Genomic DNA, 19804 nt, shown 5'->3' on the forward strand with positions numbered 1-19804 from the left:
TAGTTAGCCTGTGTTGCTAATGAATGAACTTCAACTGAATTTAAAATTTTACTACTCTAAAACAATGTAGAATAACTTGGTGTGATATTTTTGTGCTGACTTCTGAAGTTGAATTTAAGTTGTATTCATCTGTGAAGTGGATTATCCCTGGACAGAGCTGAGCTTGATAATAAGGAGGAGCCAGAAAAGAAGTCACTCTGAATTCCAAAGTTTTCTTGAGATGAGATTTTTGTTTTCTGTAGTGGAGGGAGTAGTGTTTTCTCCTTAAACACAGTAGCTGATCAATGTAAAAACAGTGTAGAACAAGTTGTTCTGAACAGCTATTCAGAGCAAAGAAAACATTTTCCTGGCTAAGAAACACTTAAAGAAACATAGAACCACCATTCTTTCTTCAATATATGATCTTCCTTCATTTTAAACTAAACTTGGAGATAAAGGATTAAGTTACTAACTTAATCTAAGTATGCCAGTTTAGGCCAAGTCTTATGTTCTTTAAAGATGACAGCAGACATCTTACTTTATGCCCTGCATCTTTTCCATTAATAATTTAACATAATCAAATGGTTATGGAGTTACAGCAGGGTAAACCTGGATCCTCTAATAATTTGTGTCTGATGCAGGAGTTTAACTGGTTGTATTTTTCATGTTCTAAGATATAAATGGGGATATAAATGATATAACCTTGGGGAAAGAGCTGACCATTGGGGAATCTGGATCTCAATTCTATTTAAGAAATTGGTGTTTTAGGGTGGCAGAACCCTGAACCAGTTGATTTGAGTGCTAAGTTGGCCCCTATGAAGCTTATGCTGGTATGTTTTGCTGAAAACAGGTTAAAAACTACCCACCTATATAAATGTGATATAGTATATGCCCACATAGAGGTTGTAAAACTACCTTAAAGCAGAAACTAGGTAATAAGTTACCTGTATTTCCTGTTCTATCTGAACGGACTATCCTTGACATGGGAAATTACTACTTTAAGCTTTTAATGTGACTAAACATCAGATATAATGCTGTATTGAAAACTCTCTTTGGGTAAAATTGAAAAGAAGAATTTCTTTTTTTAAAAGAAATTTTAAAAATTTTTTCTTCTGTCCATGGATAGCTGAGAGCAGAGGAGGGCTCTTTGCCTTGCCTTTATTCAACGTGCTCCATCTCCACAGAAAAATCTAAAGGTGTTTTCTTTCTTCCTCATGATTTAAAAGCCCTACAACTGATGGAGGAAAAATGCTGGTACCACTCACAGAAACAAGACAAGGATATGGCAAACATTGCTTAAAACACAAAAAGCCTGAGAAGCAATTGTTTTATAAACATGAAAAACGGCAGAAAGAATTGTAGGTGATGTAGAACCAACAGGAATAAATGTTTTTTTGTACCCTTCAGAATGCTGAAGTGGACTTCTGGATCATACCCATCATTCAAGGATTTGTGCAGATTGAAGAACTTGTAGTAAACTACAGTGAATCTTCTGATGATGACAAGAGCAGTCCTGAAACTCCTCCCCAGGAATCCACGTGTGTGGATGACGTTCACCCCACCTTTCTGGTGGCGCTGATTTCCCGCCGCAGTCGGCACAGAGCTGGTAGGCAAGCACAGGTCAAGGCTTTGGGGCTGTTCCTGAACACTGGAGAGGGATGCTTTGGCCTTGCTGCTGCTGGAATAAGTCAAATAAAGTGCAAGGCAAACATAATTCTTCCCTGTCCTTGGGATCTCGGAAAGAAAGATTGAATAGCTCTACAATTTACTGGGTCCTGTTCAACTCTGGCTTTTCAGGCTACTTGATTTTTATTGAGATATTCTCCTTTGTGTCCAACTGCTTTCCTACACGGTCAGGTTTTCAACATGTCAAAAAACCACGAAAAAAACCATGGAAAGCTTAGCCTGATACGGGACTGACTCAGTTTTATTTAATTCAGTTCCCAGGAACATTATTTGTCAGAACAACTTGGAGTAAATACTTCAGAGTTTCAGGGTAATATCTAGTTTACAGTATGCCTTTTTAATACTAAATTGTTACACAGATACAGGAACTGAATTGCAGAGGGGTAATTTGTTATTCATTTACTTTTACTGTTAATGTCACTGTGCTCAATTGATTTCTAGTCCAGAGCACAAAGTGTGCAGAACTTTCTTGACACAAAAAGATTGATTTGATAAATTGAGGCAATATTTTGAAGAATAGTTATAGGATTGTGTGTTTGATTAATTCTGTAGCACATACTTTTAGCCAAGAGTTCAATGTGCCTTTATTTTTGAAATACTATAGTTAACTCCCCCCCAAAAAACCCCAAAACAGAGGAAACACTGATTTAAAAGCTAAAGATACTTCTATGTTAAATATACTTATTTTTTTTATTTATTTGTGAACGATTAGGTTTGGGTTTTGGTGTAAGAGCCACTATTGGTGGCAGGGCATAAGTGAAATGTATCTGATGCTTTGTGGTGCTGCTCGTAGTATGTCAGTAAATAAACTTTATCCATATAGTCAAAATAACTTTTGAGAAATTAACCAGGATAGGAGTGACTTCTACCACTGATGATGGATTTTGGCTAGAGCCTGTGTTAGTGTTGCCAAAAACAGCAACAAAAGTTACTAATGTTTAAGTCAAGCACTTAAATATTCCTTTGCCCACTTCCTTCCTCCCAGGAATGCGGTACAAAAGGAGAGGTGTGGATAAAAATGGAAACGTGGCAAATTACGTTGAGACAGAGCAACTGATTCATGTTCACAACCACACTCTTTCCTACATCCAAACCCGAGGCTCTGTGCCTGTTTTCTGGAGCCAAGTTGGATACAGATACAACCCACGGCCCCGCCTGGACAAGAGTAAGTGTTGGGGTGGGATACCCGAGGATCAGAGTTCCCTTGGGAAGAGATGCTTATGTGTGTGGTGCACAGGGAAAGGGATTAAGCAGGCCTATTAAAAATTTAAATTTTAGTCCCATCTCCTCTGCACAAAAAGCAAAAGAAAGCAAAACTGAAGTTTTTGCTGTGGTGGAACAGCAGTGTCGAAGTTGAGCAAATCGATGAAATGCCTTTGAAAGGAATTTTGTACAGTGTGTCTTCAGTGAAGCTGTCTTGGTTTTCTAGAGCACAGATTTGGGCACAGTTTAATACATCAAACAGGACCTGACTTGCTGCTGAACAGGCTGTTTCTGTCTAACACTGCTCTGCCTTGTAGGTGAGAATGAAACTGTGCCCTGTTTTCGTGCACACTTTGAAGAGCAGCTGAAAAACTACAGAAAGCAGGTGAGTGCTACGTGATAAAATAGTAATCTCATGAAAATGCAGGGGATGAAGGTTAATGCTTTTAGTTGGTTTTTATGCCTGATGTGTTGTGGTTTTTTAGAAGGTTGTTTGTGACAGTTTGTAAGGTTGGTCCGTAAATAGAATTTTAATAGGTTTTTCAAGTGTCTGTAAGTAAGCTCTGAAAACAATAACTTGTGGGAATGTGTAAACCCTACTCCTGTGTACCTGTCCTGTGAATTCAGAGCTTCTCTGGATTAAAGTTAGTGTAGGCAGGTAACTGTTAGAGCTTATTTGTCTTGGGTACAATCTAGCAAAGACTGTAACTTCAGCAAAAGATTTCCTGCAAATCTTTTAACTCCTGAGCTGTTTGTTATTACATGGTGTGTACATCTGAGCAAGCTGTGTAGCAGATGACAAATGTTAACTAATTGGACTTTTGAACAGGTTATTATTAACTTGGTGGATCAAACAGGCAGAGAGAAGATTATTGGAGATGCTTACCTTAAACAAGTTCTTCTCTACAACAATGCAAACCTGACTTATGTTTCATTTGACTTCCATGAGCACTGGTAAGAAACCTTTTAACAATGACTCTTTGCATCTTTTTCTATTAGCATGAGAGGAGAGTAGAAGGGGGGAGAAAACATTGTTATTATTATTATTGTGATTTCTATTTCTACTTGAAACACTTTTAAACAGGAAGAATACATTTTGTAAACTAAAGCACTATAAAATTTTGAGTTTGGGTAACCAAGCACTGCCATTTGTCATATTGTGTCCCTGACCTGTTAAATTTGCAGTTATTTATTGGGCAAAGCTTGATTGTCACACATTCTAAGCAAGAGAGTTCCCTTAGACATGCTGTGAATGTGAAGCTGTGGCTGACCTGCTTTTTCAAACTGTGTAGCTTTCTGCTTTGAATTCTTCTCCACTTCTGTTTCTCTTTATTTTTTCTATAACAATACGATGGGTTCTTTCAGGACCCTGCTGCTGGTTTTTCCCCATAAAATACACTGATTTTAACTGAATCCAGCCCAAGCAGTGGCTGTTTTCCTGACTCCACTGCCATGCTCTGCTGCAGTGCTCACATGCCCAAGCATTTCATCTGTCCCACAGGCCTGGATTTCTCCTGCTTCCCTCAAGCTGCCTCTGTGTGGGAGTCAATACGGGCTCTAAACTGTTTTAATCTTCATTTCTGAACGTAATCTAGGGATTGCATCTGGCCTGGCAGAGCATTACTGACTCAATAAGTGTGTCATTAGCAGATATTGGCAAAGGGGGGGAAGGGAACTCCCCCTCAGAACAGTGATGGCCTGGAGACTCCTCCGGGCCTGTGGGTTCCCTGGATTGATTTGATGCTTAATCTCTTCTTTGAAGGAGCTTTTGTTTTCATTCCTTCACTTTTCTCCTAAAAGCTTCTGTGGTGACCAGGACTGTTTCTTTTTTTGCAAACTGAGAGTGAGTGAGTCGAGAACAATCCCAAAAACCAACCTGGTGGGATGGGAGGAGGGGGTGATGTGTGGGGGGGTGTTTTCTGTGCAGTCACTGGTGGAGCAGGACTCATCCTCCCCATCTCACATCTACACTCACTGCTTTTGAGACTGTGACTAAGGGGAGAACAGAATGTTGCACATGATGCTGCACATTTTTATTCTTCCTTATGGAAATAAGGAAATTCTTGAGAATGTAACTATTTTTTTATCCTCTTTCCTTGGATTTAATGGTGAAGTGTACTTTAGAAAAGTTCTGAATATTGGCTCCTGTTTCAAGTTTGCTGCAGGAGAGAATGCTTGTCTCTCCCCCTTAGCCAAAACACTATCTTTGTGAACATTACAGATAAAATAATTAAAGTCACCGCTGTAATTCAAACTAACTTTTGTGAAATTCTGCATTTTAGCCGAGGAATGAAGTTTGAAAATGTTCAAACACTGACTGATGCCATTCATGATATTATTCTTGACATGAAGTGGTGCTGGTAGGTACTTAACTCTTCTTAGACCACTATGGAAAATTTATTAAAAAAACCCCAACCAAACCCAAACAACAAAAAACAAACAAAACCCCCCCAACAAACAGTAGATATTTGGAGGCCTTAATCTTGTCATAACTGGTATGCTTTATATTTCTTTTCTGGTGCCCAGCTTGTGTGTCACAGTTCGTGTTCTGCAGTGTTGGTGCTCTAGACATGTAACAAAAAATTCTCAGATGTTGATTCCTGCCCAGGGCTTTCTTCATTTAACATTTTCAGGGTTTCTTATATTTAATGTGAAACACTGTATTTGACCCACAAACCCTAGAACACCAACCAGCCTTATGTTGAAACCAGTAGGTGTGTTTGACCTTTGGTTTGTACTGATTAAAGGACATTAAATGAACGTGCTGCAGTCTTCAATCAGTTACTCTGATCTCACTGTTCATTTTTATTGGGTTCTGTATCTGAAATTAAATGCCTTTTCTCTTGAAAGCTTGTATTATATATGCAAGAGTTGGGATGCAATTAGATGCTGAATTCAAGTTTATGGCCCCACTAGGATTTATTTGACATCCAGCCTAGATTAAAGTGGAGGATAGGTTGGAACAAGAGGAGTTAATTCAGGGTGGGGTGTGGCTGGCTGATGAGTGCACTATAAATAGTGTAAAATCTCCTACTGTTTATAGAAACCGATAAATTACACTGCATTTTAAGTGTCTCAGTGTGCTTTTGTTCTCTTCCTGTTGAAAGGGTTGACCAGGCTGGAGTGATCTGTAAACAGGAAGGAATTTTTCGAGTGAACTGCATGGACTGCCTGGATCGTACCAACGTCGTGCAGGCTGCCATTGCCAGAGTGGTCATGGAACAGCAGGTGTGTAAAGTGGGCACTGGGTCAAGGGCCAAGTACCTCAGAACCTCATTGCTATTCACAGAGAAATCTGTGGGTTTGAAAAATGCTAAACTAACCTCTACTGAAAAGAGTCTTTGTGAAACACTTGGAGAGCTCGAAGCTGAAAGGAATAACATGTAGAAATACAAAGCTGGAAATCACTGTACAACAGTGATGCCTGGTGTCCTCCTTCAGAAAGGAGGTGACTGACTGTCCACATCTTGGAGAGGATTGTCTTGTTTTGATTTAGTAATTTTAGGCAGTAATACAAAGTTTAAAAACAAAACATCACACCCCCAAATCCCTCCCTGAAATGAGAGATTAGGGGACTAAAATCCAGCTGGAAGTTGGATGCTATCTTAGCTGCTTTGAAGTGAAAGAAATACTGTGATGCAGCAAGCAGGGAGATTAGTTGTCTCTTCTGTGTTTAAAGGAATAATTAATTCATGATGTTAATATCCCTGGTTGCTGTGACTGTTGTGGTGTGGATGTTAGGGAAGGGATTTCCAAGCAGACTGAGGGTCCTTCCTTTAGTCATGTTCCTCTTTACCCTGCCCCCCATTTGCTTTTTGCTATAGAATCTGTGATTGTCCTCCCTTGTGAAGACTTCATAAATACAGTTCTGTTAGAGACTTAATGCAGATTAATAGTCCTGGAACTGAACTTTAGAAGGCTCAGTTCCAGCCCAGCCCAAACTGAGCAAACCTGACGGTTTAAAGGGAAGGAGAAAGGACAAAGTGGGTCCTTCAATAGGATGAAAAGTGAGTGGCTCTGACCATTGTATCTGGCAGTTCTTGTTTGTCATCTGCTGTTCTGGTCTCCTGACATGGAGTATGGAGGGCAAGGGGAGGGACCTGCAGTCCCACAGTTGTTAGGGAACAGGATTTCTCTCTAGGGTAACTCTCGAGTTCAAAGGCAACCTTTCAAAATCAGGAGTGTTACAGATGGTTGTGAAGAGGCTTCAGTGATCACTGAAGTATTAGTGATGTGCTGCATGATTCTGGTGTTGTAGCTGAAGTGCCTTGGAATCAATTCATGACAGAGCAATGCCCTGACCTTTGCAGGGTGAATGACATGAGTGTTCCACGTGCCTCACCTTTGCTCTGCCTTAGAGCCACAGCACTTGCTTTCTCTCACCTGGAAACTTTATAGGGCTTTCAAAGTCAGTGAACAGCCTTGGATCAATTGTCATCGAACTTGCAAAGAGTGCTTGAGCATTTGGTTTTGGTTGGGAATTGTTTGCCTGTGATCTATTCCAAGATATATCCCTTACTATTATTCCAAGTTAGTGACTGCACTGCAGTTATGGCTGTGCAGCTTTACCAATTCAGTGTCTGTAAAAGCCTAAAGTTTATATTATACCCAAGGCTTTTATCTTGGGGAAACTGAAGTACTGGTTGTCTTGAAGAGTAAGATATCTCACTTTCAGTATCAATGTTAAACAGTAACTGTCCAAAATGTGCAAGCATTAATAATAAACCAACAAAAGAAGCTGTTTTTTATTTTCAGATCCTTGAGGTCATGAATGCATTTGCAATAGAAGACATATTAACTTGTTTATGCGTGTTAAAGTTCTGTGATGCCTGTTCTTTCATGGTTCTCCTTTGAAAAATTTCCTGTATCTTAAGCAATCTATAGTAACTCCAGCTTAATTTTTTTGATGGTTGGCTCCTACATTCATAATTAATATGTTAATGCTGCCTCCAGTGATCATTGCTTACAATTAATTTACTCTGGCAAATCAGCAGAATGAGCCCCTTTTTCAGATCACAGAAAGTTTAACGACCAAACGCTCGGCGAGCGTTTCTGTTCCTTTTATCGAGCTCTGACACAGAGAACGCCCCTCATCTCGGACGTTTTATTAACACACACATGTCAAATTCCAGCTCAAAAAACTGGGTGTGATGCCCCCTGAGCAGCCTTTGCCCGTGAAGTGCAACAGGATCTACCAGGTGATGTGGGCCAACAACGGCGATGCCATCAGCCGGCAGTACGCCGGCACCGCCGCCCTCAAGGTAACGGGGAAGGGGCCTGCTGATGCCTGATGATGAGGAGAGGCTGTGACAGGTTTTATGTGCACCAGGAAACTCTTGTCTATGTAATAAAGCCAAATATTCTGCCTGGGTTTGTTTTGAAGAGGCTTCAGAGTAGGAGAATGTTTTGCGTCGCTCTCGGCACGAACCGCAGAATTCCGATTGCCCGGTGTCCCGTGGCACTGCTGGCTGTGCTTTAACTGCATCCTCCTCATGTCTGCAGCAAAGCATAGCTGAGCTGAGAGTTTAGGATATATATTAACCACTACATCCATTTAAATTTTAGCAGGGCTGTAGTTACACTTTCAGCACTCCTAAGCAGTTACGGTACTTCAAAAATACTCCGAGGGTCTGAAGATGAGGATGTGTAGGTAGCAGGGTGATATTAATTACTTATACTTTCTAAAGAATTAATTAGTTGTAATTAGGAAGAAATTCTTTACAGAAAGGGTGCTCAGCCATTGGAATGGGCTGCCCAGGGAAGTGGTGGATTCTCCATCCATGGAGGTGTTTAAGGACAGACTGGATGTGGCATCAGTGCCATGGGCTGGGAACCACAGTGGGGTTGGATCAAGGGTTGGACTGGATGATCTCAGAGGTCCCTTCCAACCCAGCTGATTCTGTGATTCTGTGAATGCAGTCTGTCTACCAAGATCAGGCATGAAACTCCTTACTTTTTAACTCCTTTGAAAAGTCACAGAATTTGAGGTACTTGCTGTGTGTTTAAGTCAGTGGTGGAACAAATTTTACTATTCTTTGTATGTGGCATGAGAAAAATCATTATGGTGGAAATGCTTCTGAGATCCCTCTTTAAACCTCTACTGAACTTTGATTAGTTTATTTTTAAAAATTGTAAAAACCAGCCTGACATGCTTGTCTTCATTATGTATATTTAACTTGAAATCTGAAGCACAGACCTCCATTTATAGATCTAGATTTTCAGGCCTTCTGTTTGAAGATTTCTCTCTTTGCTATTGAGGTTCATGAATTAAATTCTTTTTAATTGTGATATTTCTTTCAATTTGAAAGTGAAACACACTTGAAATGTTCTTCAGAGGAGCTGACATGGCTTTTAGAACTGCTCTGTGCCAGTGCTCGGAGTGTCTCTGAAAATAGAATCCTCTAATGAACTGTAACTACCAAAACAGCTTTTTATTCAAATTCTAAGCCTTCTGTGGCCTAGAAACTGGCTTTTGTTTCTGAGGTTGTGAGGATATGTACTGTTCTCCTTCAGGATGTTCTGCTTGTCTTGTTCTGGTAGCAAAAACATAAAAGATGAAAACCATTTTTCAGTAAGCTCCAGTCTTCTCTCTTGTTTCAGTGGTGTTCCTTTTAGGTTAAAGGTATTCAAACATCACAATGACTGACATCTTGAATGTTCTACTTTAATGTTAGCTGGCATGTGTGTCCAAATTTCTGTTTCCCATTGAATCCTAAATCTGTTGAACACATAAGATTCTCTGCAGAGTCAATGCCAGAAGTAGATGCCCTTTGAAAAATCAATATTTTCAACTTCTATATGAAATAGTTACTTGTGGGTAGTTTCTGAGTTGTCACCTGTTCAGCTCTGAGTCTCAGAATGCCAAAGGGTTTTGAGCTGAGCCTGCTGCTCTGCAGGTGCATCTGTGCATGATCTGCATGTTCTGTGTGACAGGGGGACTTCACCAGGACTGGGGAGAGGAAGCTGGCAGGGGTGATGAAGGATGGAGTTAATTCTGCAAACAGATACTACTTGAATCGTTTCAGGGATGCTTATAGGCAAGCAGTCATAGGTAAGAGTACAATTTCAACTAAGCTGAACTATGGTATTTAGAAAAGTTCATTAAAATCATCTTGGCTTTATCTTTTGACTATTTTTTTTTTTTTTTCATCCTGAAGCTTAAAAGCACCTTGGGTGTAGATAATGTTCATGTCGGTGTGATGGACACCATAAGAAACAGTGGTTCTCCATTTGGAGATCAAACAACACTCAGTTCACAGGGTTTGTGTGCAGTGTGACTTTGTTTTAGCATTAAATGTCTTGTAGTGTCTCTTTTTTTAGACTAAGTTAAATTTATGTAGCAGGTGTCTCTTAAAACGTTTTTCACTGAAAGCAGTGTAATACCTACTGAGGCAACATTGTATTGAGAAAGACTACCAAGAGCATCAGTAAATATGAAACATTTGGAAGGAATTTGCTGTCTATCACTTTTAACTTTCTTTCTGGTTTGGTGTTTGATGGGTTTCATTCAGATTTGATGCAGGGCATCCCCGTCACAGAGGATCTGTACTCCATATTTACCAAAGAGAAGGAACACGAAGCCCTGCACAAGGAGAACCTGAGGAGCCACCAGGAGTTGATCAGCCAGCTGCTGCAGAGCTACATGAAGCTGCTCTTACCAGATGATGAAAAATTCCATGGGGGTTGGGCACTGATTGACTGTGACCCAAGGTGGGTTGGACAGTCAGAATTGCTCAGCTGCTGCTGCTCTGACCTGCCTGTTACTGCTGATGGGAAGTGGTTTTGGGAGCTGGGCTGGCAGAACACAAGTGGACAGTTCCACAGGATGACAAGAGTCCTTGAAGGGTTTGAATACTTGCAACTGGAAAAGAAAAGGTCCTCTAAATGTGTGCTTTTCCCAAAGTGCCATAAAAATGGTGCCCCTTTGAAACATCACCTGGAAATGCCTTCAGTCAGTTCATGTTGCCAAAACTGGGGGGTACCACAGGGAGAACTTCTAACCACCCTTAGTTCTAGAGGGGGCTGCTTGAGGAGCTGTTGTTCCTTATTGATTTATAGGGAAAGTGTGACTTGACTTTGGAGCCAGATTAATTCTTGGGGAATGAGTCAGCATAGGAAAGTCTAGATTTCTCTTTGTGAAAAGTAGTGGGCATGAACTAACTCCCCTCCTTATCAAGTTCAGAGTTCACTGGCTTGTAAAAGAAAAATAATGGTGAGATCCTCTGCAGGTTAAACTTCAGCATCTAAAAATAGCAGAGCAGGTTGTTGTGGCAGCTATTCAGGGCACAGACTCATCACCTTCACTGAGTCTGAGGTATTTTTCCATTTGTCTGCTGGCATTTTTAGTAGCTTGAGGGTTTTCTATTTATTTTTGGGCCTTCTGCTGACCTATTTGAGCTATTAGGCAACTTCAGGTTTGGGGGAGGGTGTTGCTTACATGGATCCACTTATTGTAGGTGATCACACTGTGGCTTGTGAAGTGGCCACCCAATAACTGACCCCCCTGAGTGGGTTTTTCAGTCACTCTGAGCAGGCAGCAGCCCCACACAAGATAATGGGACATAATCCAAACTTTGTGTTGTAACATGTGTTGAATTCTAAAAGAGTGTCCCCAGAATACACTGGGCAGGGGTTACAGCTCTGCAAATAAAACCTTCTCCCCTGTGTTTATTTTTCTTCCCTTTCCTCAGTCTCATTGATGCCACTCACAGGGACGTGGATGTTCTGCTGTTACTTTCCAACTCTGCCTACTATGTGGCCTAGTAAGTCACTGCTTTCTCTTACTATGTGTAGTTTATTTCTAGGAGCTTTGATTTAGATCAGTAGGAAGCCTTAAATCCTGTTTCTTTTCTCCTAGTTATGATGATGAAGTCGACAAGGTGAATCAGTACCAAAGGTTAGGTCTTGAAGCTCTGGAAAAAATAGAAATAGGTAAGAAAATAATTACCCTGTATCTTTTTTGAATGCTCTTAACAATAGCTGAGCCCTCATCAAAGCATCCTGCAGATGGATTGAAGCAGCAAGCCTGGATGTGTGGCATAAATGCTGGGCAGTTCACCATGACTGGACTTTCTTGCTCTTAACAGATGCCAGAATTATCTGTTCCCTCCCAGGCCTGGCTTTTGCTGCTGTTTGAAATGGAAACTTTGATCACTGCTAAGGTTCTAAAGTTTTCCCTCTTTCAAACTCTTAAAAGAACCAGGGAATCATCAAACCCAATTTCATTATTTATCAAACAACTTGATCAACTTCTGTAATGAGTCACAGGTTTGTGCATTCACTGCTCTCTTTCTTTGATCCAAAGGCAGCACCTGGCTTGGAATTGCACTTTAAATCTGCTTCATAGCTTTTTAAGACTTCTTTCTCGAGGCTTGATGATAAACATGCTGTTACAAAATCACCTTGTTATGCTCATTTAACTTGGCTATAGAATGTACCATCTGCAGGCAAAATCCAGCAGCTGCTGCTGAAAGCATTAAAGATGTGATGGCTTTGACTTTTTTGCAGATGAAAAAGAGAGGGAAGAGAGAGAAGGGAGGGAAATTTTGTGCCCCCCTGCTAGAGTTTAACCCTCCATTACACAATAGCCAGTGATTTCATCATGTCCTGGCTGTAACTTTCCCTGTGTCTGTGCAATTTTTAAGAATTCAGTGGCAAGGTCTCTTACACAGCACCGTGGAGATTTGTGACACATCCTGATGTACAGAAACATGATGTAAAGTTGAAACATCTTCATCTACAACTTGTATGGTGCTGTAGATATAAGCAGTGCACTGAAGAGAGCTGAAAACTTCATTGCATCCCCCTGGTAGAAATGTATTAGCTTTCCCTTTAATCCTTGCAAGAGCATTCCCTAAAAAACTGCAGGATGTAGAAGGTGTAAAACTTCTATTTGTTGTAAACCATCAGGCTGGATCATACTAGACATACAGGGAGTCTAATTGCTTTTTTTAAGTAGTTGATTGTTTAGTTATTGTGAAAATCTTTCATTTCAAGTGCCTAAAGAAAACATGAAGCTTTTTATGCTGACAAAGGCTGTCAACAGGTCCATATATTTAGGTGGAGTCTCTGCAGCATCTCTTTAGTGTTTGGTTAAAGATTTCTAATCTGATTTTTCTCTCAGGGCCTGAGCCTACTCTCTTTGGCAAACCCAAGTTCTCTTGCATGAGGCTGCATTACAAGTACAAAGAGCTGAGTGGGTATTTTCACACCCTCAGAGCTGTGGTGAGAAACCCAGAAGAAGATGGAAAAGGTTTGTTTCATATGGAAAAGCTTTAGGCATAAAAGTGCATTCTGTATCCCACTGTTTATCTGGGAAACACTTGTTCCATGGCTCTCAAAACTTGTCCTTCTTCCGAAGTTATTCTGATATAATCCAGTTGTGCAGGGTGGGGAACCATAAAAAACCCTCTGCGTGGCTTCCTGGGTCAACATGTGGATGTTACTGTTTAAATAGAAAGAAAAATAAATTCCAAATGCAGCTTTAAAGCAACATGTCTCCTAGAGCTAGAGACATTTCCCTGTCCAGGTCTTTACTGCTCCAAAACCTTACAAAATGAAGTTAAAATGAGCTCCTAAAAGAAGTGAAGAAATTGATTTTTTTTTTTTTTTTTTTAGTGAAATCAGTGTCTGGAAATGTTCTTGCTTGTTGTTTAACTGAATTAAATGAACACTAATAAGGGAAAAAATATCTCTTCTTACCTGGAGCACTGAGTTTTGTCAACAGGGATTAGAATAAATACAATTGCTTCTCTTCTTCCCACAAATGAAGCAGTGTGCCAGTGATTCACTAAGAACCAAGTATTTAGGGATCCAGGAGAGTCTATTTAAGTTTATTTGTAAGCTTGAAATCTGAACTGCAACTCATAGGATGAAACAAAAAAAAAACCCAAACCCCCAAACTTAATTATGTTAAAATTAGACTTAGATTGTGGAATCTGGGATTTTAGGGGTGTTTTTAAGGGTCTGACAGGCTGCTGCTTGGATTTCAGACACTCTTCAGTGCATTGCAGAGATGCTGAGGATCACAAAGCAGGCAATGGGATTGGATGTGCCCATCATTGAGAAAAAGCTGGAAAGGTGAGTACATAAAGGATATGGATGTTCTGTGTCCACTCCTGCTCTTCTCAGGGGCAAACCACAATCATGTGATGCCTAAGAGAAATGTCCTAAAAGGACAATGGGGTAGGAGTAAGAGGATGGTCCTGTTTTACCAGTTCAAGTGCCATCTCTTGCATTATTTTGGACACTTGCAGTTCAGCCTGTATGAACTGCTAGAAAATGTGCTGTGTAGCACAGTTGTACTTTGTCAAACAAAAACTATTCAGGCACACATTTCAGTAACTCTTTTTCTGCTCTGGGTTATTGTGGTACTATTTCAGCTTCTTTTCCCAGCTGAGCAGAAAGTGCAGCCAGAAAATTTTGTTATTTTTTTACAGGTATTCCAGAGGGAATATTTGCTAAATCTGGCTACTGAATACAGGGTACACAAAGTCAGGGGTACAAAAACGGGGAGTTCAAATCTATTTTCTTCCAAAATTAAAGTGCCTGCAGAAACTGGCTGTTCCTTCTTTGGTTACTGTTCTGTATCAACCCTCCTTTTGTTGGTTTGAGCTTGATTAGCTTATATGGGTACAATATTAGGTAAGGAAAGGATTAAATTAATTTATTTATGTGAGGAAAGAATAACCTAGTAACTATAAATGTCCATCTCTACTGTGGAAATAGACTGGAAGACAGTCAATACTTGGTGTTTATAAAAAAGATTGTACGTTAGAGATTTATTTCTCTCTTCTAGGAGGAGCAGTAAACCCCACGAGGACATCATTGGCATTCGGTCTCAGAACAGAGGCTCCCTGGCCCAGGGCAAGAATTATTTGCTCAGCAAGTTCTCCTCCCTCAACCAGAAGGTGAAGCAAACCAAATCCAACGTGAACATGAGCAACCTCCGGAAGCTGGGCAGCTTTGCTAAACCTGACGTGAAAGTCAATTTTTTAAAGCCAAACCTGAAGGTGAATCTGTGGAAATCAGACAGCAGCCTCGAAACTTTGGAGAATCCGGCGGCAGATCCCAAAGCCCAGAGTGAGTCTGACACGGAAGGGTCGGATAATGACTCGTTCCATTCCGATGACTTCCTGACTAATTCCAAATCGGACGAGGACACCCAGCTGACGGACTCCCTGGAGAACATAGGCCCCACAGACTACGTGCTGCCCAGCTGCGGCATCATCGCCTCGGCCCCGCGCCTGGGCAGCCGCTCGCAGTCCCTCAGCAGCACGGACATGAGCCTCAGCATTCCCGTCCCCTCCGAGGGGCAGGACTCCCAGGCCGGCCGCTCCGACTGCGAGGACATTGCCATGCCTTCTGCCGACAGCGCAGACATGGAGTTTGCCAAGCCCATGGATGTGTACTGCCAGAGGTTTGTGCAGGATGCCCAGAGTAAGGGCTCGGATGTCCTGCAGGCCAAGGCTGGTCCTCAGGAGCCCCATCCCCCAGCGACCCAAACCAGCAGGGACGCGCCCGAGGCGGCGCAGACCAGGGCGGAACCTGTGGGAGATGTTCCTTCCAGGCCCTCCAAGCTGGATGTCCCGTCTTCTGAGCCAAATCCTCAGCTCTTAGCTGTTGGTGGGACTGACTTCAGTAAATCCCATAAAAGCCCCGGCTCTGTGCCTGGGAACCCTGAGACAGGACTCCACACGACTCCCTCTCCCGCCGACGGCGGCGGCAGCAGAGCCGTGTCTCCCTTCGCTAAAATCCGCAGTTCCATGGTCCAGGTTGCAAACATCACCCAGGCAGGATTGACTCAAGGGATTAACTTTGCTGTGGCAAAGGTCCAGAAGAGCCCTGCAGAACCAGAAGCTTTAAATGAAATCAAACAGAGAGAACTGAGGGAAATGTTTACGCAGTGCCAGACGCGGATAATTCAGATCTAGTCGCTAATTCAGGAAGTGTTCTTCTGCTTGTGGCTCTTAATAAAGTACTAAAAAAAAATGATATCAGGACTCACTGTGGCATGAACAGCTACTGGATACTGGGATCCACAAGAGGTGACTTGTTTACAGGCAATGAGAGGTGCAAATGAATTTGGTTCTGACCAAGCTCGAGAATTCCCTCACGAGGTGAGACACAACGGTGAACCCCATATTTAAACAGGTAGCTTAGACACTGGGACCCAATAAGCATGCTGTCTATCTTAGATGTGTTGCACAGTTATTTTTTTGGAGACTAATTTTGTAGCTCTTCTGAATTATGTAGAAAGTATTTATACTACAAAGGTGATACTGCACTTCTCTGACCTTACTTACCTTGCACTACACCAGCAAAATAACCTACCGGTAAATGACATTTTATTTATTTTTGGACTAGAGTTTTTACTTGTTTTCACTGAGGTTTTAGATGCAGCTTTCTCTGAATTGTGCCTCTACAATGGGAACTGATGAGTTTTTGTTGAATTTAAATACTTTAATGAGAAAGTGAGATTTCTTTGCTATCCTTTTCTTTTCACACATCCTGGAACACTTTCATCCTGGAACCCAATCGGAGCTATCCGTGATCCTGCAGTGCAGATTTCTTCTGTAGATTGGTTTTTTTTTTCCTCCCTTGAGGTGAGGGGAAATGAAACAAATGCCCTTGAGCTGTTTTGCCCATGTTAAAGCAATTCTTATTTCCTTTTTTTCTGAATTCCAAACTCTGCCAGTTTGCTCTAGTTTTCTGTGTCTGTGTAAAGCAAGACAAGATCCCCGCCCATCAGGCCTTGTGTCCCTCTGTGCTGTGACTCTTTTGAAGCTATTCTAACTGCCAAGTCCAGACAACAGCTAAAGCAGAAGGCCAGGGTACTGCTTCCTGAGATCAGTGTTGCATCAGAGCATAGTTGTGAGCATCTAATCAAGACCAAATTCATTCCCTGCTCCAGCTTTGCAGGATAAAGCTAAGCATCAACTCAATGCTGGGATAAAACCTCCCCTTCTCTACGTGTGTCAAAATGCATCGAAATGCTCTTTCCCAGAACTGCCTTGCCATGCCATGCTAGTCTAGGACATGCTCCAAGAGCTGCTGTAAGGCAGGACCTTCCTGTGCTGTGGTTTGTGACTGTAACCACCCTGGCAGCCCCAGTGCCTCCGTGTCTCATCCCTGTGCTGTAGATAATCTGCACGTGGTGTCCCCACAGCCTCCTGTCCTGGGGGTGGGGTAGTTCTGTGTCTTAGGACTTGTAGTGTGTCTGAAACGACTTTATCATCTAACCCTGACAGTCTGAAACTTTGATAAACAAATTTGATTTATTTATTTTATTAAAAAGTGATGTGGGTTTGGTTTTTTTTTTTTTTGAGTGTCTATACTTGTGGCAATATTTAAACTTCAACTACTGCTGTATTTTAATGTGAGCAATATACATGAGATATTTTAATAAAAAAAAGTGGAATCAAGGGATGGTTTTGGTATGTGATGTTAAGGGGTGTGGTGCTCCAGGGCTGTGGGGGTTTGTTTCAAAGGTGGGTGGGTTCTCTGGGCTCTCTCTGGGTTAGGAGCCACAGAATGGTTGCAGCTGGGAGTGCTGGGGGTCCTCATCCCTCTGCTCAAGCAGGACCACCTGGAGCTGGTTTGCCATGACTATGTCCAGGTGGGTTGGGGGTAGCACAGGATCAGTTAGAAAAGACCCCCAAGATGAGTCCAACTGTTCCCCCAGCACTGCCAAGCCCATCACTAACCCCTGTCCCCAAGTGCCAAATCCACAGGGCTTTGAACTCCCTGCAGGGATGGGGAACTCTGAGCAGCTGCCCAGTGTTTGACAGCCCTCTTGCTGAAGAAATTTTTTCCTTATATCCAGTCTAAACCCCACGTGGTGCAACCCGGGCCCATTTCCTTGTTCTATTTCCTGTTCCTTGGGAGAAGAGACCAACCCCCACCTCTCCCTACCCTCAGCCTCCACGGATGGAGATTTGACTCCCCCTCTGAGCAACCTCTTCTTCTTCTCAGCCACCCCTGTGGTCCAAGTGTGTCCAGAGTTCAGGGGGACCCTCCTGTGGGTGTTTGTCCCAGCCTGGCTCTGGCCCCTCTTTCCTCCCTTCAGCCACCACAGACCTTGGGATCCCCTGGCAGGGACACAGACATCAGTTCTTTATCCTTTCCTGCTGCTCCAGCTCTGGCCTTGGGAAGAAAAAACCAGTCACAGACACATTTATGAGGGGACTCCTTAGAAAATGCCTCAGCCTTGGTGCTTGTAAAGGTTCTGGTACAGGGAGAGGAAATTGCAAATCCTTAGCTGTTATTTAGGTAGGAGAAACACTGATCCCTACAAATACAGGGGGACTTTTAACACAGTCCTGTAGGGCAAAGCAACTAATAGGGCTAAAGTCACTCTTGTATTCAAAAAATATGGCTTAGCCAACAGTCCAGGGCATAGCTTGGGAAAGAATTCCTGAGCTGCTGTCATTGGTCAGTGATCCAAAAGTATCATGTCATTGAATCACTGAAGGGTTGGAAGGGACCTTAAAGATCACCCAGTTCCACCCCCTGCCATGGGCAGGGACACCTTCCACTAGCCCAGGTTGCTCCAAAGCCTGTCTGACCTGGCCTTGGACACTTCCAGGGATGGGGCAGCCACAGTTTCTCTGGGCAACCTGTGCCAGGGCCTCCCCACCCTCACAGGGGAGAATTCCTAATATCCAACCTAAACCTGCCCTCTGTGAGTTTAAAGCCATTCCTCCCTGTCCTGTCACAATCCCTCTCCAGCAAAATGTCCTTCCAGCTTATGAACTATCCACTACTCACATATAAGTAAGTATACTCACATACTGGAGATGGCAACATGCACAAAACCATCCTCTAACCCAATCTTGCAACTCTGCATTCCAGCCCTGCTGCCTTTTGAAGAGAGATTTCATTTCCTTCCTGTATTTGTTCAGTTGCTTCACTTCACAGTACAAGGCAGATGAAACCATGAATATTCATTTAGTGATTAAAAAAAAAAAAAAGAAAGAAGCTTTAAGTAAGTGTTTTGAAAGGGCTCAAGTTTAGGATACACAAATACTATGTTCCATAATACTCATTGTGCAGAGACAAAACATCCAGATTGGCTGTACAGCAAAACTATCATAATTAGAATGGGAAAAAAGCAGCAAAAAAGGGGCTTCCTGTTCACATGATCTCAGCCATGCAAAAACCCCAAGTAAAGGTGGTCTGAGCTTAATGGAAATTTGGCAGGAGCCTTTTTTCTTGTTGAGAAAAGGATTAATTGCAGCAAAATCTAGAAGTGGCTCCATCATGGGCTCCTGCAGGCTGTCTCCACACAGGCAGCCCTACTTACTCCAATACAACTCCCAGCTCTGTGCTGGTTTAACACTTCACTACTTAAACCACCCTTGTTAAACCAGTTCTGCAAGTCCCATCTGGGGCAGCACGGCCCCTGAACACCAGCTCAAAGTGTACAGGAATAAGGTGTGGAGAGCCCATTCTTAATGCTTCAGTGCTATTATTCAAACCCTTTGAACACACTGCAGTGCTGCTGCTGTAAAAGGAAAGTATGTTTTGTACAAGGATGTGAGTGGCATCAATTCTCCAGTCAACGTGGGTTTTTTTTTTAAGAAGTTGTGCCAGAATAAATCTCATTAGAGATATTTGAGAAGTTAGTCCTGTTCTGCTCTAAGCACAATAAAGATGTATTTCATACCTAACCTGGGCATGGGTGAGATCAAATCACTTCTTTATCCCACAGTGTGATCAGCATTGTGCTGCCTCAGCTCACAGCACAGCACACAGAGCTCTGTGCTGAAGTCAGCATCTCCTTCAGCTGCAGCTGCTGGCCAGCTGGGAGCTCTGAGCCTCAGAATTCCACCTTTCAGGAATTAGAGCACTCATGTATCCCAGAACAAAGCCCAGCACGGCTGTGGAACAAGGGCTCGGGGTTTAAATATTCTCATTATGAAAGGAAATAAGTTTA

At 42.2% G+C, this 19804-nt stretch overlaps 1 protein-coding gene across 4 annotated transcripts in view; it reads left to right on the forward strand.

Annotated features, from left to right (window-relative positions):
• The window catches only part of INPP5F (inositol polyphosphate-5-phosphatase F), a 41895-nt gene extending 24604 nt beyond the window's left edge, over positions 1–17291 (forward strand). For all 4 annotated transcript variants that reach the window (XM_027746496.2, XM_039387182.1, XM_039387183.1 and 1 more), the window contains exons 7-20: positions 1387–1585; positions 2651–2830; positions 3186–3253; positions 3698–3822; positions 5151–5228; positions 5976–6096; positions 8001–8129; positions 9802–9919; positions 10380–10578; positions 11559–11630; positions 11726–11799; positions 12992–13120; positions 13860–13947; positions 14666–17291. In XM_027746496.2, coding sequence (XP_027602297.2) covers positions 1387–1585; positions 2651–2830; positions 3186–3253; positions 3698–3822; positions 5151–5228; positions 5976–6096; positions 8001–8129; positions 9802–9919; positions 10380–10578; positions 11559–11630; positions 11726–11799; positions 12992–13120; positions 13860–13947; positions 14666–15800 — 2715 coding nt within the window. In that variant the 3' untranslated portion in view covers positions 15801–17291. The remainder of the gene's footprint in view (positions 1–1386; positions 1586–2650; positions 2831–3185; positions 3254–3697; positions 3823–5150; positions 5229–5975; positions 6097–8000; positions 8130–9801; positions 9920–10379; positions 10579–11558; positions 11631–11725; positions 11800–12991; positions 13121–13859; positions 13948–14665) is intronic.
• Positions 17292–19804: the final 2513 nt, after the last annotated feature.

Source organism: Pipra filicauda, unplaced genomic scaffold (genome assembly GCF_003945595.2).
Source record: "Pipra filicauda isolate LSUMZ 115617 unplaced genomic scaffold, ASM394559v2 scaffold53_size3534045_pilon, whole genome shotgun sequence".
Lineage (NCBI taxonomy): Eukaryota > Metazoa > Chordata > Aves > Passeriformes > Pipridae > Pipra > Pipra filicauda.